The sequence below is a fragment of the Brienomyrus brachyistius genome, chromosome 17, assembly GCF_023856365.1.
Source record: "Brienomyrus brachyistius isolate T26 chromosome 17, BBRACH_0.4, whole genome shotgun sequence".
Classification (NCBI taxonomy): Eukaryota; Metazoa; Chordata; class Actinopteri; order Osteoglossiformes; family Mormyridae; genus Brienomyrus; species Brienomyrus brachyistius.
In genome coordinates, this window is record NC_064549.1 from 572,563 (window position 1) to 592,541 (window position 19,979).

Here is a 19,979-nt window from a genome sequence, read left to right on the forward strand (position 1 = left end):
ATTTTACATGGACCAGCCGACATGCCCTACTTACCCGCCGAAGGGGCCGACGCTGCCCTGTTAGATTATGTGCGGCTAGAAATACGGCCGTCGGAGGAGCTCAAATTCAGTAGAAATTTAATATTCATGCATAGTACCGGTACATCCACCATTCTGACATTTTAGATTTCCCATGGGAAGGGGCAGCTGACGCCATAATTAAAATTAAATCACTGGATTAGTTAGAATCTACCATCAAAACTGGAAAAAGGAAAGTCACACAAACACGGTAATTTTAGGCAATAAAACTATGTTTATAAATAAAAACATTTTTCCATAAAACAGCATACCGTACAGTATGTATGAAATCGGATGTTTGTCGCTATACATTATCATCTGCTAATTATTAAAAACCAAAGATAAATGTAGTCAGGACAAAAATGCAGAAAGGCTTAATGTTACAAATGAGAAACGGGATACAGAATTTTAATGTTAATAATGAAGTATGCAGAAAGAAACAGTAAAACCTCCGAAATGTGCCGAGAGGGGAAAGGAGAAGTCTGGCATTCACCAACTTGCTCCTGCGGTCAGTCTGCGTGCTCTCCGTTATTCCACATGCATGTGGCCTGTGAAGGCCACATCGACGCTGTGGGCCGGACAGCATCACTCACACCCTACACAGATAAACACCAGCTGCCTGATGGCACATTACCATGGCAACTCACTGCTGGTTAGCAGAAAAAGCTGTTAATAGTACCTCATTCAGCCCAGAAAAGACTACCCTCTCCTATTCTTTTAATCCGGGTCTTTAGAGCAGATCAAACACAATCACCTTTACTCAGAACATCTTCCTCTCACCCCTAACATTTTTATGGAAAAATAAAAAGGAAACCAACAGGACAAAGTAAACCAGTCAGCTAGATTTATACCCACGGTGTCGTTGTGTTTAATCCGTCATGAAACGCATCACATTCAGTCCGTGAGAAATGAAAAGTGAAACTCTGCTTTCTCCTTATAAAGTGAGACACTGGAGAAGCAGGGACAGGAGACAAAAGGACAAGCGACATGGCAAAGGCTAGGGCCCCCCCCCTAGACACGGGACAGAGTGCTTGGCGGGAAGGACGCAGAACTGGTTCTTGGGGAAAGAAGGCTGGTTTTTTTGTTCTTCACTGAAGAAAGTAGCAGCCACAAGCTGCAGCCGGGGATGATGGGAAGGGGGCAGCGGCACAGACAACCGCTGTTACGCTCTATCCATCTCTCACACCCCCATCTCTCAGCATGAATGAGACAGGCCCTCTAGTCAGCTGACACTGATCACATGACATCCACAAAGAACTCGCTTGGATTGCCCATGGCCATGCGGAAGGACTGGCGTGAGGCTGTCAGCTCAGGGGGCACAGAGGCCAGATCACGGCCAGGGGGGGATCCAGGCAGGGCTAGGGAGACTGCCGTCGGGGGCTGTGGGGGCAGGCCAGGAGGGCCGTACGGCAGACTGTGAGCGTGGGAATGGGCACTGCGCACGCTGTGCTCACTGGGAGGCGCCGCAGAGCGCTCGCTGGGCGCCCTCTCTCGCCGATGCTCGGACTCACTGCCACTGCCGCCCGATTTGGACTCCGCCGCTCCTGCTCCCGGCTTCGTCTCCTTTTTGCTGCCGCTGCGATTCGAGCCACTGCTGCGACTCCCTGTGGAGGCAGGGGAAGGACAGTGTCATTGCTGCTGGTGCGAGCGTCAGCCCGCTCATTGGCTGGCCCGCATCTCAGGCTGCCAGCTACGACTGTCCAGGAGACTCTCACTGGCCTGGCAGCCGGATCTCACCTTCACTCGGTTGGCTGCCAGCACTGCCCCCCACTGCGGGAAATCCGTAGGGCTCCAGTGCGGGGTGCGGGCTGTAGGGCTGCGGGATAGGGTACTGGTAGGGAAAAGCCAGGGGCCAGGGCACTGCCCCGGGTACAGGGAGAGGGGCCAGAGTGTCCTGGTCTGACGTTCCACTGGAGCCATCTTGCTCTTGCAGGGAGAGGTGGGCCATGTCTGGTGAGGAGCATATAAACAGATGGATTTACACACTGCTTACCTTGCTGCAGTGACATCACATGAAAACAGTAAAAGGAAGACTGAGGGCGCAACAGCTATCACGAGACATCCGAGGAGTGGGACAGGTAACTCACTGCCACAAAGGTCCCCAAAGATGTAGTAGCACTGTTCAGAGAAGGTGATCTTGTTGACAGTGTGGCGGATGTAGCCGGCCTTCAGCAGGTTGCTGGCGTACTTGCGCGCCTCACGGCGATCGGTGAAGCCCTCCACGTGGCGAAACAGCCAGTCCACCACGTCCGATCCTGGAGCCCAAGACCAGCGTCTCAGTAAGCAGCATTTAAGGGAGGAGGACTCACTGCGCCTGTGGGGGGGGGGGGGCGCCGACACACTGTACCTATGAAGGCGTTTGGGATGGTGATCTTCAGCCACATCCTGTCCCGCACTTCCAGCCCTGACTCAGGGGAGGCCATCGCCTTGGCAACAGTTGCCATGTCACTGTGGATGGACAGGTGGAAGTCGTCGAAGCCTGGCAGGGACAGCGAAGCGTGTGCAGCATCAGCCAGGGCAACGACACGCAGGTTTCCGAGGGCAACGTCGGCAGGCTGGCCACTTACGCTCCGTCTCGGGGATGGAGCTGGTGATGGAGGAGCTGGTGGACGTGATGGTGCTCATGGAAGGGCTCATGCCGTAGACAGGGTATGCCCCCGTCATGGCAGCGGTGTGGGACACCCAGGCGGCCGGGTCAATGGGACGGATTGGTTCACCTGGAAAGAAGGGGGGGGGTGAAGGAGGCGTGGCTATGATGGTGGGTTTGACTTCAGGGATTCATTTACATCACTGTAAGGGAGCTGGAGCTAAGAGAAAAGGCTGCCTGGAGGTGACACTCACTGCGGGGCAGGGTGAAGCAGCCCCTGGGACTGGGGTCCCAGCACTTAGCCACAGTCAGCGTGATGGGGCTACAGCGAGAGAGAGAGAGGCAGAGTGTTAGCAGGGCGCCCCCTGCTGCCAGGACCATGGCCACCCCCACTCTCCGGCACTCACCCCGGCTTGTGCACGATCTCCCGCAGCACTCTCACCGCGTCATCGTTGCTCATGTTCTCGAAGTTAATGTCATTCACCTGGGGGGGGGAGGGGTATGGGAATAGCGAGGGCTGTGACGGTGGATGACTCAGTGACACAACCCCCCTCCCCGCTAATGCATGCATGCATGCGCGCACACACCTGCAGGAGCATGTCCCCGGGCTCGATACGGCCGTCCGCCGCCACCGCTCCACCCTTCATGATGGAGCCGATGTAGATGCCCCCGTCTCCCCGCTCGTTGCTCTGCCCCACGATGCTGATGCCCAGGAAGTTGTACTTCTCTGCAGAGACCCAGCACCCTGCTCACTCACTCAGTGCTTTCAGTCAATAATTCTCCTTATAGGGGAGTCTATGACAGACCTGTGCCTGCTTCTTGCAATTCCACTCCAGGACACAAGGTGTCAACATACTTCAAGGGACTGACTGTGCAACTGACAGACGCTTACCCATGTTTAAGGTGACTGTGATGATGTTCAGCGACATGGTGGAATCAGTGATGCTGCTGAAGGACGATGACTAGAGAGAGGGGAGGGGGAGGAGTGAGTGGGCGGGCCCATGTAAGCGCCAAACACGCCCCCTCTTCTGATTGGCCCGTCATGCTCTCACCCTTTCCATGCGGGGGGTTTTGGGTTTCCGTCGCCGACGGCGATGCCGCCGCATCAGACGGGAAGAGCTGCTCTGTTCAGTGGAGCTGCTGAACCTGGAGGGGGGGGGGGAGAGCGTGTGAGAGCGGGCGACCAGGTGCTAGCGGGAGGCTGTCAGCACCTCCCCCGCATTCACCTGCTGGCTGCGTCCTCCTCCTCCGAGTCCACGAAGCTGGTGGTGTCCAGCTCACTGCTCATCAGGGTGGAGGAGCTCTCATAGCCCCCCAGCTCCGCCCGCTGCGAGTGTCCATTCATGCGACCACCTGGAGTGCAGGGGGCAGGGTTTGAAACTTAGATACAGTTCCAGTCAATAGTTTGGACACATCTACCAATTTCTACTATTCTCAAAATTTTAGAATAATTATACAAGCATCAAAATTCCATGGGATGGGACTCAGAAGGTTGCTGGTTCAAATCCCATGTTCAGCAGAGTGATAGCACCTGGCTGACCCTGATATCTCCCCTACCCTAGTTTTATGAGATGGCTTTCTGGAATGTTTCCCCAACTGTCTTTGGCTTAGTGTGTCGAAACATTTGACTAGAACTGCATGTTTACAAGTAATTAAAGAGGAGCGGAGACTGAGAGTGCGGACAGCTCCACCCAGCTGCTTACTCGTGTCTCTCCGGCGAGGCCTCTCGCGCTCTCGCCGCACGCACGCCACCGAGTCCGTCTCCGTCTCATTGTCCAGGTTGTCCTGACTGGCTGCAGCATTGGCACTGGAGGTGGGGGTGTCAATCAGCAAGCTGCCTTTATTAAGATCTTGTTACTGTACAATCTCTTTGATACACACACGCGGGTCATAGCACCAGGATTACCAGACGCCTTCGTACTGTGCTTTCCTAGCCAGGCTACTGTGCGGCTGCACAACACATTTGCATAAAGCACCGTCATACTTCCCATGAACGCTTGCATACCGCACATATAAATCATGGGATCAAGTCCCAGTCTGCTTGGCAGGTGTACAAAATGTCCAGTTAGTCAAACAAGCAGCTTTGCATTATCTGTAGCCATTAATATTCCAAGTGACTATATATAGGATTTTCCATCTAAAATTAATTAAATGGCACAACAAAAATACCGCGTGTTTAAATTATATATCACCTTAATGTATTTAAGTTTATACGAGAATCTCATTACGTTGCAAGTTTTCGAATTACGCACTTCTATCCTGCTCCTGTTTTAAATTTGAGAACCCCAACCCCCCCGAGTCACGACATTGAAGATCTTTTTTTGGGTTGCAGTGGAAAAAAAACAAGCAGAATAAAGCAAGTCAGGGTTCTGAGGTCTGCTTTGGTCTTATTCTGAGGTCTGCTTTGGTCTTATTCTGAGGTCTGCTTTGGTCTTATTCAGCCATACGGACACTCCTCTACTTGCAAATGAGATACATTCCGAATGACCATTCGTAACTTGAAATGTTCGTAAGTTGCTATTCAATATCATTTTAAGGGTATAAGCAAGTACGAAGAACTAGGATGCTGGGAGTACGCACGCTACGCTGCGGCGCGGCGGGAGTAGCGGCCAGACGTCGTACTAGGCGGAACTGGAGGGCAGAAATAAAATTGGTGTTGCGGACAGGAAACAGGAGCCCAATGAACACAGTTTGGACTTACAGTCCTCTTCGTTTGTACGTCTGAAAGTTCGTAAGTAGAGGAGCGTCTGTACCGCGATGTGACAGGCCAAGGCAACGGCCGCTGCAGTGCTCACACTTCGCCACTAGAGGGATAGATGGTGCATGCTTAGCACAGGAGCACTGCACCTGCCCAAACCCTGTACAACAGACATTGTCAAGCAGACAGGCGGAGCCAGACACAGTGCAGCCTGTGGCAGACCTGTGCTGCAGGATGGATGGGGATGGGACTATTGTACTCAGAGGACTTAAAACACGCAGAAGCGGAAAATACTGACTGGAATGATGGAGGCCTGGAATCGCCAATGCCCCCGGTGCGTTCCAAGGGAGGGGGCAGGTCCAACTGGCTGTCAGCACACACAGAGCCACCGTCTGACTGTGCCCCATCCGCCGACACCAGCTGAACACAGAGAGAACATGACACAGTGAGGCAGAGCAGTAAGGTGACAACTAAAACACTCATGCATGTACTGACAAGGAGATGAGGGCACAGCTCTGGAGACCGAGGGGTCAAAGGCAGACAGGACCAATGTGGTACGAGTACTGTCAAGCTGGGAGTTTTTGCCATTACGACAGAAATATGTGCAAAATAACATCTAAAATCATGTTAAGGTCAGTAAAAAGACACAAGGCCCAGGAGGAGAGCTGTGTGGACCATTCAGATGGGGTGAAGCAAGAGGAAACACGCGATACCGAGCTGGCAAGCGGCGGGAGTTTGCCACTTTTGCCCGATTCGATCTTCTTGTTAGGCTGGGATATTTATGGAGCTTTCGCACAGATCCTGTGACTCCACTGCAGTACTTTAATCTGGCAGATGACTGCTCCCTCTTCCCTGAGTATCAAAGCACTCACTGGGGACCAGATCTAGCAGCAAAGCGCACATTCTGACCACCAGGGGTCACTAGTTTTCTGCTTCAGAATCCCGAAGGACTAGTACTGATAGGTAACATCTTTATAATTTAACCCCGCCCCCCCCCATGTTAATGTTTCAAATATGGGTTTTATTCTTTTTAATTGTGCATACCTGGATTGCTTCCTTATGTTTTACGTTTTCTGTGAACGTATGCACCAGTACTGCCAGATCAAATTCCCAGTACATGCAATTGTACCTGGCCAATGACGTGAATTCTGGTGCTATGTCTGTCTGGCCCACCAGCCCACACAGACTCCAGAAGCACACAAATAGTGGTGACTAGCAGAGGGCGCTCACCCAGCACACGACTCGGCCATTGAAGCAAGGCAGCTTGGCGTTGTCATCCGAGATCTCCTCCTTCACCACCCTGAGGAATGGACAGATAAGTCACACTCTTCTCCCACCCACATACACACGCACGCTTGTGTGTCTTACCACCAACACAGCGGATTCACACAAACAAAGGGAATAAACATCGCCTCACATTATAAGCAGACAGTCCCGTCAGTCAGTGAAACCCCCAGTCACTCTCAGAAGAGGTATCAACCCCAAGCGACCTTGTTGCCACAGAGCTGAATGTGAGCAGTGCTGGTGGACAGATGCCAACGGGGGACAGTGTAACAGCGCTCATTAAAACACTGGCCCATATGGCGACAGGTAACTGGATCATTATTCAAATGCTTTATATTTTTAATAGATTCCAATACGGTAGAAAATCGGTTCAAGTCAGGGTATGTCTTTGGTTATCAGGAGGCACATGGACAAAACATGCCTCCCCCCACCACACACACACACACACACACACACACACACACACACACACACACACACACACACACACACACACACACACACACAGGAAACCACCCTTACACATGGGACACACAGGAAGCAGGTTCATTCAGGTTCTCCCACCATGTAGCCATAAAAAAATAACAAACAGAGGCACTCTTTAGCCAGACAGCCTGCAGGAAACGCGCCCCTCCTGTCAGGTGACGCGACAGCGTCCAATCAGACCTGATTGCTGAACCTCCCAACAGTGCGCAGGAGCGACATGGGAGAAGACATTAAAAAAATAAACACCAAGTGGATAGAAACAGGGCCTCGCCCTGCATTCTGCAAGATTTGTCCCAAGCGAGAAAAAGATAGGAGGAACCCCTGGCTTCCCTCTATTCATTCTATTCTCTTCGCCACGGCCATGTTGGCTTTGAGTTGATGAAGCAACGATACGGTAAATCATACGCCTAAATTATAAACATGTGAAAGCAGTCAGCTGACAACACAGCGCCTTCGAAATGATCTGCAGCCCACAGCTTCTCAGCTCCAGCTTCGGTCAGCCATAACTTTGCTCACCCTGCAGTTTTCTTTCCCGTACAAAAGCAGGTGGTTTAGCTGTGTGTCTGTATATCGCCTACACTCTGCACGTCCGCTACGCACCCAGGGTGTCCCCAGCCTTGTGTTTTCTGAGGTAGGCCACAGGTTTCATGTGACTCTGTTGGATTCAGTTAAATTTATGACAGAGTAGTTAAGTAAATAAGCACAGTAATTTTGAGAATGGAGCCAAGCTGATGGGAGGGCAATCTGCAGGATGTACGGAGCGTGAAATTTATGGCCTGAAAGCACTTACTCTGCGTAGACTGGGGCTCTTGCACTGTTATAAGCCTTATTACAAGACTGTCACCCAGAAGAGATGTCCACATCCCAAACAGGTCTAAACCTTCTCATGAACACTTTGGGGTGTCAAAATAGACATAACAGTCAAGCTCATGAGAAAAGCAAATGGCAGAATAGGCTGATAAACTTCATTAATCCCAGAAGGAAATTCTTTTAGAAATTAAGGGTATGTAATCCCACTAAATCCAGGCTAGAATTATGCAGGAACAAATGCAAGTGAAGTCCTGTTTTAAGGCAGGTACACTTTCCACAGTTAGTGTACCCAAGCAGAATCTCTTCCTCTCTCTCTTGCTCACTCACACACACCCAGAAAATACAGGGGCAAAAAAAAAAAAGTAGGTCAGCCTCCTTAAAGGAAGCATTATTAAGGCAAAGACGAGGGAGAGTCAGTCGCTGTCAGGAACCTTGCACCCCCCACACCGAAGTGTTGCTTCACACACTGAGGAAGATTGCGGTTGCTGCAGATATCGGGTTAAGCATTGACAAACACCCAATCTGTTCCCCAAGGCAACCCACCAGCCCTCCACTACCAGCCGCCACAGACTGCTGCCTGAAACCAGTCAGTGCATACTCCCAGACACACGACGGTGGCTGCCCAGCTTCAGGAACGTCTGCTAGAATAGAGGAAGAAAGCTCAAGATAATGCAGCCCAGAGAGGCTGCTCTCCTTCGCTGTCCCTCACAAACGAGCCCAGAGACAGCAGCCAAGCCAGCCAGGAAATGGTGCACACACAAGTGAGCCCTTTACTCCCTAATCCAGTAAAGTAAACGATTTATTCATGGAAATCCACCTTTAAAATTACCCATGCAGTTTAATTTGGTTTTCTGTAGTCAATAATCGGCAACTATCCCAAATTCTGGGTAGAAGCAAATAGTATGTGTGTGTTTACGGGAGAGAGGACACGGCTTGTGTATTGAGGGCGATTAATACGAGAGCTCTGCTCATTGTTTACATGTATGGGGGGGGGGGTGTTGTAATCTGTAAAGGAAAAGTAAGAAGTGAAATGACAGCTTTTTGTTTGGCTTCGTTATCATAATGTAGGACACCCCCCGACACCCTCCTCGGAAAGCGGGCTGACCGGGTCCGAGGAGCACCGGCCCGAGTGACCGGGGACGGGACGGGGCACTGACGTCCACTTTAGTCTTCATTCCGTTTGATATACTGACAGATCCAGGACCGGGGGGGGGGGGGGGGGGGGGGCGCCAGCCCGTCCGCAGTGATCCGGCCAAAACGGAACCGGCCTGCGAGAAACCCACAGGACAAAAGGACCGCTCGGCCCTCCGCCCTCCGTCCGCCATTTTCACTCTTAAGCCCGGCCTGCAGTTCGGCCGAAATCCGAGGCCCCGGGGCGGCTAGCAGACGGGGGCAGAGCTCCGGAACAACCCAGTTCACCGAGCCAGACCCGGTCGGCCCCTGTGTAAAGCACCTACGGCAGCTGCCCTCCCCCGGCCCGGCTTCGTGTCCCGGGCCAACCTCCCCCCCCCCCCCTCTGCAGAAGCAGCCTTTATTTCTGCTTTACCATTTTATTACAAAAAGCTGAATAGTCCATAACCGTCGCCAAGATTCCCCGCATTTATAAAACGGACGTGGGATAAAAGCGGCATTTTATTATCCAGAGAGCGAGAGTGTCGCGTCCCCCCAGCTCGGTTCCCTCCAGCCCGGCGTCTGTCCTGCATCTGCTGCGCCCGCCGTCCCGGGCCAGGGCGCCCCGCGTAGGAGGGGGGCGGCGGACAAAGACGGGACGCGGTCTTACCCGAAATCATCGTCCATGGACTTGAAGAAGAATTTGTAGTTGGGCTTGTTAAGGACGTTTTTAAAGTCCGCCAGAGTGACCCGGTCGGCCGCGATGGGCAGCTTCACCAGGTAGGGGGTCTCCTGGTCGTCGAGGTGGTAGATAATTTTTGTCTCCCCCATGGCGGCTCGCTGGGGAGGCGCAGGCCTGGCGCATTCAGCCCAGGGTGGCGGCAGTCGGCAGCCCGGCGCCGGTTCCTGCTCAGCTTCACCGCCGCCGGCCTCCTTCTCTCCCGTTTAGCCGAAGCGCTGCCTCCGCGTCTCTTTGTCTCCGCCGCGGTGGAGGAGGGACGCTCTATTCCCCAGGCGGCGGTCCGGCAGCGGGCTTTGCCTGCCCCTCTCCCCCAGCAGCTGTCTGTCCGTCAGTCTTCAGCTCTGCGAGTCTTCCCAGGAACTCCCTCTACAGGCGGAGGAGGAAACGCGCAGCGACCCGGGCCGGTTCGGTTGGGCCCGGTTCAGGAGAACCACGCCGACCCGCGGTGGGAGACTCCGCTATGCACTGTCAGGGATCGCTGCAAGCGAGGACATTCAGCTCTTTGACTGACACGGTGCGGACTGCGATCTCACGGACTCGTGGCGCTGGCGATTTTGGACCGGACCACGCAGAGCTTTGGAAAGTATCGACTCCCCCGTGCTGACCCCGAAGAGCCGGGGGGGGGGGGGGGCTCCCTGTGCCCCTTTGCCTTAACGTTACGGCTGAACGGAGTGGCTGCGCCCCCTACTGGACACGCACAACCGGGCCCCCTTCTCCTCACTCCAATACCCAACTCGACCGGTTCGAAAATGCCAGCAATCGGTCATTGAGAATTCAGTAATATCGGCAGTACCGGACCGCCAGGAAACTCGCCTCTTTTTAAACAAACTGCCTCCACCATGTCCTCCAGCAATGGTACTGCCACATCTCGATTAAACGTGCTGGACATTAAATTACTTATGACAGGGGTGACCAATTTTATCTAGAAAAGGCCCCTGGGTATGCTGGTTTTCGCTGCAACATCCTAATTAGATTACTAATTAGTGCACTGATTGACTGAAGAGTCTTCACACCTGGGTTTGGACAGCTGACCTAAAGGTCACCCCAGAAACCACACACACTAACACTCTGCAGATAGGATTGGCCACCCTTGGCTTAGACGGATGTTGAATACAGATTGATACCCGTCCAGCTTTGAGGTAGCATCACTTGCGCAAAGAGCAGCTGCCCTCGGACACGTGGTGACTAGTTTCTCTCTTTCGGCAGTGTTAATCACCCGAATGCATACGCCCTGTTAGTTTGTGGCTTGTCTGCCACTCCTGCTAATAGGACAGATATACGAACTCATCGCACAAGCCTCTGTGCTGGGAGAAGGGCACAGATGAAGGACGGTGTGTGTTTGTGTAAAGATGTCACGCATGGCGCCCAATACACGGCAATCCTGTTTAATTATATGAACACAGCCAAAACGTGCTGGAGTTGCCATTTGTGCAAATCAACAAGAGATGGACTGGAGGAGCCCCAGGCTGGGGGGGGGGGGGGGGGGAAGAGTAGTAGCACAGCAGCTCAATATAACCTTCATTCCTTACATTATTCCACAAAAGAAACAGAATTAAGGACATTACTGGATTCAGAAGCTTTCACTTTCTCCTAATATAACGCGACTCTGCTCTCCCCCCATTATAAAAAGCTACATTTTCATCATCCAGTCAATTTCCATGTGACACTGGAGGCCTGTGCTTACAGGAGAACAGGAGCATAGCTTCACAGTGATCTGGGTCCAAAAGGCACTAAGGTGGTCAGAATCCTGCCCCCCTCCCCCACAGAGTAGGCTGCAGTTTCACCCAGAAAGAGGGCGTGGCTTGATCCCCGTGTTAATATACATCAACGTTCTAGTTACCCAAGGCACAGTGTAGTGTTTACCAGAAAATGGGGTCAGTCGATTTCTTTTAGCTAGAAGTGCCAAGTATGAAGATCCCCTGCTAGACAGAAGTACCATAATTGCCACCTCCCTCCACCCTTAACAGCAGGCTGCAAAGTGGTCCATGACACTCGGTCCCATTCCACAACAGGAAGCCTGCATCCTAATAGCAGCACGGCCAGGAGGTGGACATTTCAGGTCCAGAAAGTAAAAATCCAGACCATGATTTTGTTCCAACCAACCGGTTGAGTACTCTGTGACTGTGGCTCGTTATACTCAACTGGTTGGTCGGAACAAAATCTCGATCTGGATTTGTACCTTGTGAACCCGAGCTTTCCACCCCTGGGCATGGCCCAGCATAACACAGCACACACACTATCTCCAGGGACTGTGACCAAACACATGCGGTAAGGAAACCCAGAGGAGCTTTAGGGTTTAGCCTACGAGTGTCGGGTACAGGGCAATAAATAAAGGAGGACGAGTCTGTGTCACTAGTCTGGTTCGGTTTCATCCAATCAGGATTGCCTGTCCAGGACACATGACCAGGTCTTCTCTGTCAGGCAGACACGTTGACATTTCGCAAGGAGATGCAGCCTGTGCTGGGCATGTCTGTGGGGGTGGGGGCTGGTGCAGGGGAGGTGACGGGGAGCAAAGGCAGCGCAGTCCCAGTGGGAGGGGTGCTGCTCTGGAACAGGATCTGCTGCAGGGTTCGACGCAGGTTGGGGTGCATTCTGGCCTGAGTCTGAGAGAAGACCTCCGCAGCGAAGCATTTCATCACCCCAGCGCAGAGATCCTCGTACAGCGGGACCGTGTACATACGGGAGGTCTGGGTGGGGGGCAGGGGGAGGGAGGGAAGGAAGGAGGTGAAGTGGAGCTCATCAAAGTTGAGTTTTCCATCTTCACACATTCATGATTATAAATTACCCAAGTTATTACTGTGGACCAGAGCACCTGCTAGCCAATGTAGTAAATCAGCCAAGCTGGGGAGAACTCTCAACTATGGCATTAAACATGCACGCCACGCTACATCATAAATAACACGCGTGACACACTTCAAGAATCTGTGGTCGTCTCCCTTACATGTTTGTGCAGAAAGCTACGGACCCGGGGCAGGTCTGGGTAGAACCTGTTCCGCACCACAATCTGCAGCCAGCGAATTTGCACCTCGGCATTCATGCTGTCCAATAGTGCAGAGTAGCAGCACGAGAGGCGGGTCATCACTTCTGAGGGACACATGACAGCCAATCACAGATGAGGAAGGCAGGCACAGCACACGTCTACTGAACATGGTCATTTTGCCAGCGCGGGGGGGTCAGTAGAGGGGTACAAACATATACAGTGGTGGGGCAACAGAGGAGAGAGAAGCGGAGCATGGCTTTGGGGTGTACCTTGAGGAAGGGGGGATCGGTCCAAAAGGCGGTCCAGGAAGAGCACTGTCTGAAAGGTGCTCCAGGAGGACAGGTCAAAGCTGGCGATGGCCTGGGGTTCGGTGGCCTCCTCCCCCCAAAGGTCACACAGGCACTGCACAGGCTCTGTGAGAATCGCCCCCGCGGAGAGGTCCGGCTCGTAGAGAGGTGGGCCGCATTCATTCAGCCAGCGGTCAAACTCCAACCCTACAGTGAGACGGAGAACCGTCACCCCATGCTCATCTCACTCGGTACCTCGCTTATAGGCACTCGGGCCCCAGGCTCACCTTCCCTCTCCTTCAACTGGGGGAAGAAACCCAGGAAGAGGTCGAGCAGATCCTCTGCCACCACGCTGCAGAACCGGAACTGCTGAATGTAGCTCTGCGAGGGGGAAAGCAAGCAGCTAGTGAGGAATGAAGGGAGACGAGAGAGACTTTCTGCGTGTGCACGTGCGTGCCCCTTACCCTCAGGAAGCTGTCGAAGCTCTGCATGTCCCCACACAGGTGGGACAAGTAGGACACAAAGCAAAAGCCTTTTTCATACGTGAAGAGGTTCATCAAGCTGCTTGGATTCACTCCTAAGAAAATATACAGACTAATATGTTTACCATAAATAGACGTTTAACATTATTAAAGATACAGAAACACTTAGACATCATCATCTCACACGGAGACACTTGTCACATGACCTGGTATTTTATAGGGGCGCCCCTGTGCACTGAAAGGCTTCCCCTAGGAATTGGGCCTGTAACCTTCCATCCGCAGCCTTAAGGACTACGCCCCCTGCTGTCCATACTGCACATGGACACCCGTCGGCTGAAGTACCTGGTTCACACTTGACCTGCAGCTTGCTCATTGGGTTGCTGTCTCCCAGGAGCCTCATTTGCCGGTGCAGAGCGTCCAGACGGAACATGGTCTCCAGACAGGTGAAAGCCTCACCTGAGGAGCACAGACGGGTCAGACGGGGATAGGGGCGTTCCTGACAAGCGCAGCATCGACAAGCCCTGCGCATACCGTAGGCCTCGGTGGTAATGCGCCTCTGGGCGTAAGTGGCCAGTCCTTCACTGAGCCACATCTCCTCCCACGTGGCGTTGGTCACGGCATTGCCGAACCAGCCGTGGGCGATCTCATGGATGACGTCGATCAGGAGGAACTCGTGGCTCTCCAGGATGGAGGAGATGATGAAAGTTAGGCAGGGGTTCTCCATGGCAACGACAGGGAAGGAGGGTGGCAAAAACACGATGTCATACCTGGGGGGGGGCATGTAGAGCATGAGTAGTACAGGAGCAGTGACCAAAGAAAAGCACAGTAAAGCAAGAGGCACCTACCTGGGAGAAAAGTGTGCATATAAAAGCCGCCTATCAGTGTCTGCTATATTTGTGTGAGAAAATGACCAACAAAACTACTAACAATACTTATTTCTCTGTTGATTTGGAGTCATGGTGCAATTTCATATGAAATTGTGTGTAAAGTTTGACCTACACGCTTTTTGTGTCTCCTATGCTTATTTAACATAAAGGTCACAGCTCCTGTTGTGTGGTGGGAAAGCAACACACATGTAAGTGGCCAGGAACTACAACAGTTCCTAGTCGGGGTGGCCCAGGAACTCAGAACTAGGAACTAGGTTCCTGAACTTCAGTGGGAAAGCACCTACAGTCGTGGCCAAAAGTTTTGAGAATGACAAAAATATTAATTTTAAAAATTAGTCTGCTGCCTCAGTTTTTATGATGGCAATTTGCAAATACTCCAGAATGTTATGAAGAGTGATCAGATGAATTGCAATTAATTGCCATCTTTGCCGTGAAAATAAACTTAATCCCAAAAGGCCCATTTCCACTGCATTTCAGCCCTGCCAAAAAAAGAATCACTGAAATGATGTCAGAAGGTCCATCGTTAACACAGGTGCAAGTGTTGATGAGGACAAGACTGGAGATCACTCTGTCATGCTGATTGAGTTAAAATAACAGACTGGATGCTTTAAAAGGAGGGTGGTGTTTCAAATCATTATTCTTCTTCTGTTAGCCATGGATATCAACGTGTGCAGGAAACGCGTACAGTCATCTTTGTTTTGCACAAAAAGGGCTTCACAGGCAAGGATATTGCTGCTAGTAAGATTGTACCTAAATTAACAATTTATTGGATCATCAAGAACTTTAAGGAGAGAGATTCAATTGTTGTGAAGACGACTTCAAGGGGCTCAAGAAAGTCCAGCAAGCACCAGGACAGTCTCCCAAATCTGATTCAGCTGTGGGATCAGGACACACAGTGCAGAGCTCGCTCAGGAATGGCAGCAGGCAGGTGTGAGTGCATCTGCACGCACAGTGAGGCGAAGGCTTTCGGAAGATGGCCTGGTGTCAAGAAGGGCAGCAAAGAAGCCACTTTTCTCCAAGAAAAACATCAGGGACTGACTGATATTCTGCAAAACGTACAGGGACTGGACTGCTGAGGACTGGGGTAAAGTCATTTTCTTTCTGATTGCTTGGGGCATCCGGAAAAAAGACCAAGTGGGAAAAGAAAAGGTGACGCTACCATCAGACCCGAGTCCTGCCAACAGCATCCTGAGACCATTCATGTGTGGGGTTGCTTCTCAGCCAAGGGAGTGGGCGCACTCACGATTTTATCTAAGAGCACAGCCATGAATAAAGAATGGTACCAAAACATCCTCCGAGAGTAGCTTCTTCCAACCATCCAAGAACAGTTTGATGATGAACGATGCCTTTTCCACATGATGGAGCACCGTGCCATAAGGCAGAAGTGATAACTAAGTGGCTCGGGGAACAAAACATCAACATTCTGGGTCCATAACCAGGAAACTTCCCAGACCTTAATCCCATTGAGAACTTGTGGTCAATCCTCAAGAGGCGGGTGGACAAACAAAAACCCACAAATTCTGACAAACTCCAAGCACTGATTATGCAAGAATGGGCTGCCATCAGTCAGGATTTGAGGGGGGGAACTACAGAGGTCTTGGAAAAGAAGGGCTAGCACTGCAAATATTGACACTCTGCATAAACTTAATGTAATTACCAATAAAAGCCTTTGACACTTATGAAATGCTTGTGATTATACTTCAGTATACCATAGAATCATCAGGTAAAAAGATCTACAATCACTGAAGCAGCAAACTCTGTGAAAAGTTCACAAAACTTTTGGCCACAACTATATATATGCATTTTTGAAAAAGCAGTCCCTTGAGTGACAGGGGGCTAAGGACCTAACGGAGAAAGGCCTCTGCTGATGCTGCGATCCACTTATCTAAGAGGTCGGAAGTCAGAGCTGGGAATTATGTCACACCCAAGTTAACCGCGACCCATGCAAAAAGCAGGACTTGTTGCTTAACCGGATAACTTGTTAGATATAAGGCGCCTTTATCTTCATTCACTTACATTTAACCCAGACTACCTTAAATCCGATAAGTTATCCGGCTAAGCAAGAAATCATGCCTTCTGAAACAGGCCGCAGTTCTAGCCCACTTCATTCTTAGCCACTGTTAACAATATCAGTTGATAATGCATAAATACAAAAACAGTAGCAATGTGCACAGATAGCGCTTCGACAGTACTGTGTGTATGACTTGTTTAATGAGCCACAAATAAGATGCAAGTGCTAATAAACAGAACATAGCTACAGCTTTCCCTTCTGTTAATGAAGGGCGCAGCCAACTGGAGTTCAGGGATGCGGAGGTTCCTCTGACTTTCTGAATTGAAACTCTAAATCCATGGGCCGTTCGAGCTGAAATTTCCGACTTCTGAGTGCAAAGGGTACGCAGCATGACCCTGGGATTTGAACCAGCTGCCTTCTGATTACAGGCACAGCGTCCTACCCACTGAGTCACACACGACCCCCATTAATGTTTATGTGTGTAATGTTTCCATTACAATGCGTTTGCCTGTGTTCTCTCGCTCTTAGTGTCTGTTGAAGTGTGTGTGTGAAATCTGACCCTCAAGTAAAGTCATAGCAAAATACAAACCAGATAATCAGTGCTTTGACTAGTGTTGAGGATCCTGCTATTATGGGAGAACTGAGATCTCGATCCGAGGCAACAATCTCAGTTGTACATTAGTCGCTAACATCTGGTACTCAGCTGGGTTGGGAGACGGGACCCAGACCTAACAGCATCCTCACCTGCCCCAGACATAGGGTCCAAACAGCCCCTCCGCCACGGCCAGCCAGCGCTCCACACTGCCCCCTAGCTTGCTGACAGCACTAGTGAGGATGCATGGCTCTGCCCACACGCGGCTCCTAGGGTACAAGAGAGGGGACGTTTGTCCTGCTACTTATTTTCCCAAGGAATCCTTTAACAGCCCTGTAACCATAGCGATGCCCCCTCTGGAGTCAGTTGCCACCATGCCAACTTTTCTACTGGTTACCTCTGAGTGACTCTTTCCACTGATCTCCTACCCCTGGGAAAAGAACCACTAGGACCGACTATCGCCATGACAACCCCTCTCCCGTCTCACCGGGGGCCAATGTCGGCTGGCTGCAGATCTCCTGCCACCAAGGCAACCAGATAGGCCGGGACAGGGAACTCCATGGAAAACTGGAACACCCTGTCCTGCTCTGAGTAGGCACTGTGTGAGGCACTCATAAGCACAGTCACTCCCTCAGGAACCTGCAGGGGGAGCTAGTGGTCACATTTCATCCAGCTAACACACAGAGTTGCATTTAAAGAGCATATGAAGGGCAGCCTTCTTTGTGGCTGGGGGTCCACGGCAGAGTCTAAAAAAAGGTGGGAATCCGGCCCCATACGTCAGTAATTTGCATGCAGCCGTAGCACCCCAAGCCAAACCCAACCCATAATCCAAGCAGGTTAAACAATGCATGCAGAAATCCTGACAAAGGGGCAAGGGTGATGTTTAGGCCCTATAGAGAGGAACAATAACCAAAAAGAGGAAAGCAGCTGGATGCACCAGCGCCCGACAGGGCAGGACATACGTGGACCGTGGCGGAGTAGGTGCTCTTGACAGCTGGCGTGTCGAAGCAGGGGAAGAAGGATCGGTTACACACGGAGTGGCCCTGCGTGAAGACCAGCGGGCTCGTCTGCCCCGATGTCAGCCCCGCATCCAGCCACCATATCTGCAAAAAAAAAAGGGGGGGGGGTGCGGGTTAGGTCACAGTCAGAGCAGACCCAGAGTTTAATGGAGGGTACAGGATCGGATCCATGTTCTGGAGAGCAGATCCGGCAGGGAGGTGTGGGTGGGATGTTCAGCCAGCAGCGTCTCTCTCTTGCTCTCACACTCCCACACGGCACTAGATCAATCACTTGAGGGTCCGTAAAGAATGCAGATACTTCTGGGGGGGGGGTGTGGGGGGCAGGACTCAGGTCTCAGCATCAGACACGCACTCATGCTGGATAACGTACAGATCCGTACCAAGGCGCAGCCGAGGTCCAGTAAATATAATTGCCGTCGATATAATCGCTATTAACATGATTACGATTAGCATAATGTTTAATATCATAATAATCAACACCATGACAGCCCTACCGCTGGTCCGTCCGTCGTGGTATACCGGACCGTGATCTGTAAAGTCCGCCGCGGTCGAACCACAGCAGCCGGCAGGCTGATGATTAGAGACGAGCCGTAGTCGGTAAAGGGGTCCAGCCGGTAAGTGAGCGACAGGCAGCGGTCGGGAGAGCCGGCGGCCCCGGGCACCGTACAGTCTATGGAGTGGACTAGCAGGGACGGGTGCGCGTCCAGCACCAGAGTCTGCACCCCGGCCTGCAGCGGCACCAGGTCCAGCACCTGCCGGCCCGACATCTCCTTGGCGGCGAAGTCCAGCCGGAGGTCCAGGTGAAAGTGGCGGAGCCTGAAGCTGTGGAAGTTGGACGCCGAGGCGACATCAACCCGCTGACAACGTTCCGGACACGGACTCGGGCCGCCCTCCACCGGCGCCTTCCGGCAGCAGCACAGGGCCGGGCGCTGGAGGTCGGACATGGCGACTCCGGACGGGAGGATTAAATTAATATTAAAAGTTCAATTAAATTAAAAATAAAAGTCGGGAAAGCGCGACAAGGAGCGGCAGGCGGCATGGAGGCAGCTAGCCGGCTAACCCGCTAGTCTGTCCCTGCGGTCGCAACCGGAGCCAGACGTGCCAAAAAGGACGAAGTCAACATTATACTAAATTAAAAAGAGAAACCGGACCGTGAGGTCCGTGAGGGAAGGGGAAATCCGCGTAAAGTCCGCCGGACCCAAAGTCCAAATTGCGCATCGTGCTCCGTCCAGGCAAAGAGGATCCAGCGCCGGGGGAGACGAGACGAGAGAGCCGGAGGAAAAAAGGAGGAAAATAGGACAAGAAGAGAAGGAGAAACGAAAGAAGCCGAGCGCAGGGACTCCAGCCGAAAACAGGAAGTGAACACTGAGGAAATCACTCCGGGAGAAAGTTTTCGGGCTGAAGGGGGCGCTACGGAGGCGGCTCAGGGTCCGGCAGCGGTCGAAGCGATTTACCTCGCCTAAACCGGGCAGACCGGCAGCTTACCGACGCTGGCCAGCGCCTTGCTGAACAATGCGACAAGAAGCCGGGCGCTTTAGCTGTAGATAAATTGCGTGAGGGCAGCCGAGGGGCCGCTTCCTCTTTCACCCCGGGATTGGCGCTGCTACCCCTGTACAGCGGAGCGCCATCACGGGAATCGGCTTTGGTCTCTCCACCATTTTCAGCTCTAACTTCAGGCGTATTGGGTCGGATGGACATGGTGTTCCGTACGCGTGTTGTCTGGGGCTGGAAGCCGCTCCCGACTGTCACATGAGTAAGAGGGACCCGTGAAGGGCAGCGTCGTGAGGACGGCCGGAGAATGTCACCCATGCGGCGGGCAGCCATCTGCCGGCGTGCGTTGCTGTACTGACTTTCTTTGCGTGTGTTTATGTAGGTCTGTGCTGTTTTGTGCACGAATATTTCCAAGTTTATGTGACTCACTATGTTTCGGTGAATGATTGTGTCAGA

General features: G+C 52.1%; 2 protein-coding genes across 4 annotated transcripts; both read right to left on the bottom strand.

Annotated features, from left to right (window-relative positions):
• Positions 1 to 272: 272 nt before the first annotated feature.
• On the bottom strand, positions 273 to 10,721 carry LOC125711642 (segment polarity protein dishevelled homolog DVL-3). Of its 2 annotated transcripts, none has more exons than XM_048980801.1 (15): positions 9,703 to 10,721; positions 6,573 to 6,642; positions 5,641 to 5,762; positions 4,348 to 4,451; positions 3,871 to 3,997; positions 3,697 to 3,790; positions 3,537 to 3,606; positions 3,232 to 3,371; positions 3,052 to 3,128; positions 2,899 to 2,966; positions 2,625 to 2,774; positions 2,405 to 2,536; positions 2,145 to 2,312; positions 1,795 to 2,007; positions 273 to 1,661 (listed from the first exon to the last, which is right to left on the bottom strand). In XM_048980801.1, exons 1-15 carry the CDS (start codon positions 9,861 to 9,863, stop codon positions 1,294 to 1,296), a joined length of 2,064 nt encoding a protein of 687 aa, XP_048836758.1. In that variant the 5' UTR covers positions 9,864 to 10,721; the 3' UTR covers positions 273 to 1,293. The 2 variants fall into 2 exon arrangements, with proteins under 2 accessions (XP_048836758.1, XP_048836759.1); XM_048980802.1 differs by lacking the exon at positions 9,703 to 10,721 and adding an exon at positions 5,346 to 5,448 and having other exon boundaries at positions 6,573 to 6,593.
• Positions 10,722 to 11,143: 422 nt separating this feature from the next.
• Positions 11,144 to 19,838, bottom strand: rnpepl1 (arginyl aminopeptidase like 1). 2 transcript variants are annotated; one of them, XM_048980804.1, is made up of 11 exons: positions 18,527 to 19,838; positions 17,976 to 18,116; positions 17,501 to 17,652; positions 17,166 to 17,282; positions 14,055 to 14,290; positions 13,866 to 13,979; positions 13,506 to 13,618; positions 13,329 to 13,422; positions 13,024 to 13,248; positions 12,716 to 12,855; positions 11,144 to 12,461 (listed from the first exon to the last, which is right to left on the bottom strand). In XM_048980804.1, the coding sequence occupies exons 1-11, from the start codon at positions 18,974 to 18,976 to the stop codon at positions 12,192 to 12,194; spliced, it is 2,052 nt and encodes a 683-aa protein (XP_048836761.1). In that variant the 5' UTR covers positions 18,977 to 19,838; the 3' UTR covers positions 11,144 to 12,191. The 2 variants fall into 2 exon arrangements, with proteins under 2 accessions (XP_048836761.1, XP_048836760.1); XM_048980803.1 differs by having other exon boundaries at positions 12,716 to 12,858; positions 18,527 to 19,837.
• Between the last annotated feature and the right edge of the window lie 141 nt (positions 19,839 to 19,979).

Bases quoted from the DNA above. Each gene is read 5' to 3' on its own strand.
- rnpepl1 (XM_048980803.1), bottom strand. From the start codon at position 18,976: ATGTCCGACCTCCAGCGCCCGGCCCTGTGCTGCTGCCGGAAGGCGCCG. The intron at 13,423-13,505 runs GTAAGGGGCACG...TCCCCCTCGCAG, and splicing joins GCTTCGACAGCTTCCTGAGG to AGCTACATTCAGCAGTTCCG. The intron at 12,859-13,023 runs GTACACCCCAAA...TGTGTCCCTCAG, and splicing joins CCGATCCCCCCTTCCTCAAG to AAGTGATGACCCGCCTCTCG.
- LOC125711642 (XM_048980801.1), bottom strand. From the start codon at position 9,863: ATGGGGGAGACAAAAATTATCTACCACCTCGACGACCAGGAGACCCCC. The intron at 2,967-3,051 runs GTGAGTGCCGGA...CTCTCGCTGTAG, and splicing joins GAGATCGTGCACAAGCCGGG to CCCCATCACGCTGACTGTGG. The intron at 1,662-1,794 runs GTGAGATCCGGC...CTGCCTCCACAG, and splicing joins TGGCAGCCAACCGAGTGAAG to GGAGTCGCAGCAGTGGCTCG.